Genomic DNA, 9,302 nt, shown 5'->3' with positions numbered 1-9,302 from the left:
AAGTACATAAACGTTGTCCCGTCTCCGTAAATAAGACTTGCTACCGCACACAAGGGCAGCGCTTCTGCAAAATGGGGCAATGAGCATTGTAGTCCACCGATGGAAACTATATCCGCCCTTTATGATGTAGGATGTGCAACATTTTAGTATAGGTACATCACACACAATCAATTTCAGAACTAGACTACACATGGAGGTTAATATTCATACACACAGTTCACTAAACATGCTGTAGTGCAACATTACTCATTAAGCCCACAACTACAGACAGGCTACTTGATTTTGTCATGAATATTTATTATCGTTTTTTGTTCACTTAAAGTTGTGTAGACTATTAAGCACTGCATACTTTGAGTGATGTGAGAATGGGAATTGCGATGATTCCTATCTTATCTTCTTTCACCCATGTGATACATTATATATTTAGATTTTCATATTGATATGAAAATGGTGTTTAAACAAGATATTATTATTACAGAAGTATAGTGTGCACATATCAACAGTCTTCTGTTTCAAAACAAATACAGATCTTTTTTTTATATTGATAATTGTTTATTCAGTAAACATTACATTTTTGCTGCAAGCTTTGTATATAGACAAATAACCATTAAACTCAAAACTCAGATCAGAAGTTGTAAAAATATCCATATGGACAGATGATTATTGCATGTTCAGTTAATAAAATAAGTGGACCAATGCTGTCAAATGAATGTTCATACATTTCATACAATTGTGTCCTCCTACTAGTCATCGCCTTGACACCAAACTGCCTATGCTTATGACTTATTTTGCATCAAATCAATGTAGAGGGGAAACAATGAGACAAGTTTTGTTTTTACTTCTTTATCTTAACTATAAAAACACAAATGAATCAACATTGGTATTATAAATACCTTTTCAGTGTTTTTGCCTTTTCAGCAGTTATAAACTTGAAGAGATATGCCAATATATTAAACATTATGCCAGTTTTGGATCATTATTGGGGAGGTTAGTGGATGTTTTGATGCCATTTCACACTGGAATTGTTTCAGTGTGGGGGTTGCTAGAATCTTCCATGCAGATCCCCTAAAGCTCTATAGGAGCTTCATTTTGGTGGACTACCTTAGCATTTTAGGAATTGTCTGTGTGAAATGTGAATAGAGAATATATTTTTTGAAAGAAAATGTATATATCTAGTCAGTAGTCTTATGTTGAAACAGTTCTGTGCAAAAAGTTGAAATAGTGCAGTTTTTAGGGTGTTTTTAGTCAAAACTTAGATATTCTTATATTTAATGCAGATTCTGTGCCATGCCTTTTGGGCATGTCTAATTAACAAATGGATGGTATGGATTTTAATAAACCCCAATTTATGCTTATACAATAATGTAGAAGAGTACAGAATATTTGGTTAAATTATTTCCTCAAAACATTTAGAGTAAAAAAGAAGGGTAACAATGCTAACGTCTGTTTAAAACAATGACAGTATTCAATCACAGTAATCAATCACAACAGTAATGCACAGGAAAAAGACACCACTGGAGGCTCCACTTCTCCACTTGAAGTCCCAGTAGAACTAGAGAATAAGCAAGCTCCTGTAAGGATCACTCCAACTGAGCAACAGGAGCTGTGAGTGGCTAGCTTTTTAACACCACAGTAGAACTAAATGTTTTGTCTCTGAAAATGTGCAAACAGTTATGACAAGTTTTAGCTTTTTCACAATTGTTTTATGAACTAAATTGGCTTCACGCCCTTCTTTTCCCTTCACACTGGCAATCTGACACCATAGCCCCTTCAGAGAATGTGTGTAAAGGAAATAGGGGAAACAAGCTGTGGGTGATTTCTGAAGACTGCAAGATGACTTCAGAGTTGAAAAAACAAACACAATTAAGTAGAAAGTGATTATACCTTTCTAAAGCAACACACCTCCATCAAAAAGAGCCACATCCACTGTCACAGACAGGACTTCATGAAAAACCAAAATATATATATAAAAATACTCTACACAACAGCAATCATATGAAAAATGTTACACTGACCAATGATCTTTTTTTTTTTTATATTACTGACATTTATTTGCTGAGATTGATAATGTGAAGAATAGGAAACAATTTCAAAATGATACCAGTCAACATAGTTTTTGAACTTATCAGTTATATAATATTATTTGATGTGTATAACACAAATCATGGTCCGAGGATAGAAGGGACATGTACAGTGCAAATCATATGTGGTCCATTCTACATTATTCTCTTTGTTGATTTTGACACCTGCTAATAATTAGGTAAGCATTTTGAGGAACCAAATACATTATTTTAATTGCATCTGGTGCAGGGGCGCCATTAGACCCTTTTTACACGTGTGCCCCAGTATAAATCCGCTGTGCCCCATAAAATCTAAAGTTTGAGTTTTAACAACTTACTTTATTTTTCAGTGCATTCATTTATATTGATTATCCAGGAAAAATAAACACAGTATCCCAATCAGCGCTTGTAAAACAAAAGCAGTTTAACCAAAAACATAAATTGATGCCCGCAGTTCCATGTCAGCGTGCTCTTCTGAGCTTGCCAAATAGCCACTGCAGCCTGCACACAGAAGTATATGTATCTGTTGTATAGTAGGTTAAGCAAGGGGAGTTTCTATAGCCTAGTAGTGCATTGTACGCAGCAAGCTTGGAAGAAAAAAAAGGATTTGAATAGGGGCCTGTGCCCCAGTAACGCCCCTGATCTGGTGTTAGTCCCATGTGGTTTGCTGCTTCAGTCCTGCTGAGCATGAGTCTAAATGACGTACCCCCACTTCAACTGGATCTGATCACTATCACTTCAATACATAATATTTTCATTATAGGCATCCTACAACCATGATATCAAGGGGTTTACAATACATTTACAGGTCTAGCTAGTGGACTACCTGGATCGGTGGATCAGTCTTTAACTATTTGAGTACCTGCTTTTGCTCTTGATAAAGAGGACTCACTGGCAAATAAAATTAATGTATGAAGTACAGTTACATTTGCATTTTACATTTACAGTTGGATATTAAGTATGAGTGCACTTTACACTGTACGACTACCAATCACATCTGCCACCATGCAAGATTTACTATTTCCTTCAGTTCCAATTGGACTATAATCCTGTCCATCTCCATCTCTCAATGCACCTCTAGTATAAAAAAGTACAAAGGTCTCAGTCAGACCGTATAATATACAGTAAGAAGCACATCCATGTTTACATGAAGTTCATGCAAGCTGCATATTTGATTTGGTATAAATTATGGCCAGGTCATCAAATGTGAATTTATAACAATTTGGAACATCATATTTCCAATTTCTACTACTTTGTAATACCTGTAGTAACAAGTATTATGATGTGTATTTAAATTGCCAAAACATGTACTGTCAATAATATAGTTTTGCTTGATCTTACAGTCCAATTACCTAGGAATAAGGGCATCCTAATGTGAAGTGTTACCAACCATGTTTCCTGGTCCAAAAAGAAAACTCAAATATGCTCAGCACAAGGCAATAACAATCCTGAACCTAATGGAGGATCTGTTTTGATTCAGGGAGAGACGCTCTCAGGAAATGTTTAAGCAGCTGAAAAGAAGGGGCACAACAAAGACACAACTAAAGGAGATGGAGCCGTAGACAACATAGCGATACGGCAGCTCCACCATCATGTTCTGTCGCGCCTCCCTAACGTTGTCACAAGGCACCTTCAACACACGGCAGACCAATGGAACAGTAATTGCTTTCGTGGTCGCCCGAACAGCGAGCAGGCAGGATACTCCGATGAGGAGACGCAGTCCTATGCGGACCAGTAGGTCAGTGCTGAGGGATGGAAAGTATAGTGGTAATGCCGACAGGGCTGGGTCAGCCAGCAGCCCCAGCTGATAGTTTAAGTGGGAGGCTAAGGCAGCCCCAGCCCCAGTGCCTAGGGCCTGTGCGGTGTCGCCCCGTGAGGTGCTCCAGGAATCCAGGGAGAAGGCCAGCAGACCTAGGCTCACATGCAGGGTAACAATGACCAACGATGCATACGGGCTCATCAGGTAGAAGCTGTCGATCTGGGCCAAATATGGTCTGAAGCAGGCCAGGATCAACAGACTGAAGAGGAAGCCTGAGATAACCTCCTGAAACATGAGACAAAGAAAGAGCTGAATGTTACTTGTAAATCTAATTGAAAGGTATTTCCTTTTAAGAAATGGCTGATTTTTGAAAGTTCATTGCTAATATTGATCTACAGTTTTCAGGAAACAAGAAAAAAGAGACTGCTACAATGCTCCACATTTTTTCCACAACAGTAGAGAAAAAGGAACTACAACAGATGCAACAAAAAAAAGACATAGGAAGTGACAAAAGTGGTAAAATAGGTCAGCTAAAAACACTGCACAGAAAGGACAGAATAATTGCACACACTACACCAAGCTCCCCACCAAGAAAGATTATCAGTACAAATGGATAAGTAGAAGGTCACTGTGTCATAGCGCCATGCTTCATGGAAAGTGGGTATAATAAACTGAGGGATAATAAAGTTGTGTGATAGCAGAATTCACAAAAGTTAGGTGGTGGGCTGAGGTTGCATTTATTTTTACATCACTAATAAATAGCTCAATAGCTGTGGGTTACAGCTAGTTCTGTAGGATGTTCTGTAGGACAGTAGGATGTCCACAGTAAGTAGGTAGGTATCATACACAATATATAAGCAGAGTACAGACCATAATTGTGAACGTTTAAAATATTCCTAATTTCTTAACTCCACCCATTATGCATCATATTTGCTGTCAGGGAAGTAATCAAGGAACAAAGCATTGGATAAATGTCTCAATTGGGCCCTCGCTGAGAACTTTGCTTCAACAGTTTGTCATTCTCATAGAACCATTATTTTTCTCTTAATAGAACCTATCTGCCTAGGCTTAACATTAGAGAGCATACTGACTGGTTGCATCACAGTGTGGTCATGTCTGCTGAGTTCATCATCGGCAGGAAGCTCCCAGCCCTACAGGACACCTACCACACATGATGCCTCAGGAAAGCTAGCAGAATTCTAAGAGACTGTTACCACCCATCCTTCAGTCTTTTTACCCCATTACCGTCTGGCAGGCGATACCAAAGCATTCGGTCTCGCACACACAGACTGGACAACAGTTTCTTTCCAAGGGCCATCAGGCTTCTGAATGGACATTGAGAAATTTATACACTTCTCACTAGCCACTTTACACACGGTCACTTTCAGCTAATAGTTGCACTATCAGCAATATTGCACTAATTGTACTTCACTTGTATTAAGTTACTATAGGTTTATTATATGTTTATTATTAGTATAGGTTTACTGTATCGTACATTGTATATTATTTTGTATATTTAGGAGGTTCACTAGATTTTTGCTTATCATAGATGCAATCTATGTTCTGTGTACTTATGTTATGCCAGGTTGCTTTGCGTTGTCTTGTCCTAAGAATTTCAGTGCCCAGTCTGACCATGTGTTGTTCTGTGCATCTGACAATAAAATACTTGAACGTGATGATAAAAACTTAATGTCAGGGTAAATAAAGCCCAAAATGTTTATGATCATATTATCAACCTTGTGTTCCAATGTTCTTGGTAGATAGAAGCAACACGTTTCTACTGAAATATCTTATCAGTCACTAACCCTAAGTGCAGCCCAGATAAGATGTGTAGAAGTTAACCCTTGACATATTGAACTCAGTGGCACAATGCTGCAGTGATTTGGTCTGCGCTTCAAAATTCCCCCAAATCACTTCTAATATTGCAATTATACACAAATGGCAAATACACAGCCACTGGTAAAACTGTATCAAGATTTACCTTAAAATATTTTAGGTGTATTTGAAATGTATACAAATGCTTAATTAAACCATGATTTTGGAAGACTGGGGCCAAAAATATTTTCAATCTTAATGTTGCTGTGTAGAAAATACCACTAACTCACCAGAATGGAGTGCATGCCCATGTAGATTCTGCTTATGCAGACCAGGATGCTCCAGCAGATGGCCACGCTTAAGCCAATCAGGAACGGGTACTGCGAACACAACAGAAATACAAGAGGTGGTTTATTATATGAATTGTAATCTTTTTCAAGCACTTAAATGTGCTGCATGTCCCTGACATGACAATAATGTAAGTGTGTCTACATGGTTTAGTTACATTTAAAGCCACATATAATATACATTTTAGTCATTTAGCAGACGCTCTTATCCAGAGCGACTTACAGTGAGAAAAGGGACATTCCCCGAGGCAAGTAGGGTGAAGGGCCTTGCCCAAGTACACATCGTCATTTGACACGGCCGGGAATTGAACTGGCAACCTTCAGATTACTAGCCCAACTCCCTAACCGTTCAGCCACCTGACTCCTATATGTTAAATAAATTTAAAATTATACATTAATTGTAAAACTAAAAGGGGGGGGGGCGACTATATTATGTTTCATTTGGGGAATCATGTCAGTCATGTACTCTGTGTAGCATAACTGAATATTCTTGTTGAACAGGGAGGCCTGATTATCAGTGAATCAAATAAAACATGAACCTGGCATGGCCTTTACCCTACACCCACCTTTTCCCCGAAAACCTGTCCATCAACATGCAGTGTTTAATCATCTGAAAGATAAGAGATAAAAACCCAGTTCCTTGTCTTATCACACACAGTCTTGCTCTTTCTTCATCTGCCCTTATGAGCTCTGTGGCTAAACATCATGCAAGTGAGATGTGGCATGTTCATGTCATCTTGCACCCAAGAGTAGGGATGTTGCTCTTGAAACATGTTGTTTCTGATACACTGTACAAGTCAATGTACTGTACTAGGCACTACTGTAATCGAGAGGTGTAGGACTGTAGTTTAGGTAGTATTGTACTGTAGTATTTTTACTTTTGTCCACAGCACATAAATGGAATGTGTAAGAAGAAACATGTTTTTATATAGACTACATGCATCACAAATCAAGTTGAGTATCAATTAGCCAGCATGCTTATAGTCGTGTTTGAGAGAATGACTGCGATAAGGATGGTTGCACAGAAAAGTTCATAGTGGTAGTAAAGTAGTTAGACAAAAAGGACGACAAAGAAGTTTTCCAGACATTTTTAGTTGCGAGAAGGCAATAAAGGGACACATATACTGACAGTTGCCACAGCTACACTTCTTAGTTGGTGGAAGTCAGTCAGAAGTATTTATTGATTTCCACAATGCAACAGTCAATATAAAGGGCAGTGGATTTAATCCACACACACATCTTATACAAGTCTACTTAGTTCTAGTTTTGGCAATTTTCAGTAGTCAGTCATGTTGCTTTGACATTTTGTTAATGTCACATTGAATGTTCTTAAATTTTGTTTTCTTTTGGCATTATGTTTTGATGCTTTTAATGGTTTTATGTGAAGCACTTTGAATTGCCATGTTGTTGAAATGTGCTATACAAATAAACTTGCCTGGCCTTTCTTTGGGCCTTCCTGTTATTTATAAATTTAGAGCATGCAGCAAAATAAGAATATCACATATTCACTTGTTTGTCAGTTTATAAGACATGCAAATATCATTATTTACGACATGCTACCATATGGATACATGGAACAGAAGCTGCTTTAAAAAAATATTCTTAAGAAAGCATGATGCACTGCTAACTGACAAATTACTGATAAAGTCTGGACCATAAAATTGGACTGGAAGTGATTGTGGGTCATTTTGCGCAACGACAGAAGGTAAACCCTGCTTTCTAGGTTCAGCACCATTACATTGTCATAAATACATGTCAAATAGAATTGTGATTGGTTTGGGTGCCTTCAATTCAATTCTTTTTGAAACATGTATTTCCACAACATAATTGCAAATATGTTTTGGGGAAAGCAACACCTGATCATGTTTTTTTAACCATGTTTCACAATCTTTCTGGGGAAACATTAGGATAAGTAATATGTGTTTGTTTGTATCGTGTTTGTGGATATTGACAAAAAGATAAACATTGGATAGGAGTCCAATGGTGCAGGCTACATTGAGATGTTGTGCTTCATGACCTTTTGAAAATAACTGCACCGGTATTTACCTGCCAGCGTCCATAAGTGAGTAAGAAGAGGCAAAAGGGTATGGCTGTTCCGGACATAGCGTGCGTCGATGGCATACTGTACTCCAAATTGTAAAATATCTCCACCTTAACTACGGGTGGCGATGTCGGTCGCGTCCAGCGGATAAGGTCTTTGGCGCACTGACCGAAGAAGAGATTCCAAATCCATACCACTATTAGTTGTCTGCTTACAAAAGCATCAACATTCCACATGAGAAAGGGAAAGAAAACTATGAAGAACATCTCGTTGCCCAGCTCAGTTCCAAATGTGAAAAGATAGAACAAAAACGGATTGTTTATAATAAACTCCTGGCCTACTTCGCCAGTCAAAGAGTTCTTACGCAGAGGTTTTGCCCTTTTCATTGAAACCCCCGTCTTCTCGTCATTACCTAATTCAAATTGCTGGCCAGCCATTCTATGGCCAGTTTCTATCCTTCTGTCCAAATCACTACCTGCGTTTGGTTCATCAGCAGCAACGGATCCAGCCTCCCCTTTAAGCAACCCCTTAGAACAGTCATTCTGTTCCAATCTATTTGAGGCTGTATTTCTTTGCTTGGGGCCAACATCCTCTTCACGTAGGCCCTGCTTCACGCAGACACCATTGGACGTTAAATCGTCCTCAGTCGTGTTCTGTGGGGGAAACGTTCCTTTCACCCCACAAAGCTGTTGGAATCTCGCCACATGGTACGGATCCTGCAGATATCTACAAAGCCGTGTTAATGTTGTTTTAAGTCCGTTCGCCATTGCGACGCCTCTACCAAATGCCGCCTTCAAAACCACAAGCTCATTTTGTTCGTGCAGCCTACCTCAATTGAAGATCCACCTCAAATAAAGGCTGAACGCACGACTTCAATAATTAAAAGAAACCAACCACTCCTAGTCCGACACTAGCGATAACACATTTGGTTTGGTGTGTGGGCGTGTGCAAACAGCAAGAGGGCGGATTTCCTTCGCTGTGTCACGGGAACATGCGCGCTCACTCTTCCCTATTACCTACACTAGACTATGAACATAACCTGGGTTGACATACGTCATGTCATGCTGTTAGAACACATAGCCTACTGTCTGAAAATCGAGAAATCAGACTGTCTTGTTTTATATTTGTTTAACTGTCATTATACAATTCAAAGTGCGTAGTTTTCGTTGTCAACACGGACGTGCACGTCGGTCCGATGACAACAAAGTTGAAAAACGAAACAAAAATAAGGCACAGTTGACCAGTTCTTTCGACGTCTGCTTCGATGTATTCATTGTTTT

General features: G+C 38.8%; 1 protein-coding gene across 1 annotated transcript; it reads right to left on the bottom strand.

Annotated features, from left to right (window-relative positions):
- Positions 1 to 2,151: 2,151 nt before the first annotated feature.
- sgpp1a (sphingosine-1-phosphate phosphatase 1a) lies at positions 2,152 to 8,988 on the bottom strand. The gene is made up of 3 exons (XM_047021946.1): positions 8,028 to 8,988; positions 5,925 to 6,014; positions 2,152 to 4,104 (listed from the first exon to the last, which is right to left on the bottom strand). The coding sequence occupies exons 1-3, from the start codon at positions 8,787 to 8,789 to the stop codon at positions 3,553 to 3,555; spliced, it is 1,404 nt and encodes a 467-aa protein (XP_046877902.1). The 5' UTR covers positions 8,790 to 8,988; the 3' UTR covers positions 2,152 to 3,552.
- Positions 8,989 to 9,302: the final 314 nt, after the last annotated feature.

This window comes from Hypomesus transpacificus, chromosome 6 (genome assembly GCF_021917145.1).
Source record: "Hypomesus transpacificus isolate Combined female chromosome 6, fHypTra1, whole genome shotgun sequence".
NCBI lineage: Eukaryota > Metazoa > Chordata > Actinopteri > Osmeriformes > Osmeridae > Hypomesus > Hypomesus transpacificus.
The sequence above is the reverse complement of the archived record's forward strand: the minus strand, read 5'-3'. Positions and strand labels throughout refer to the sequence as shown.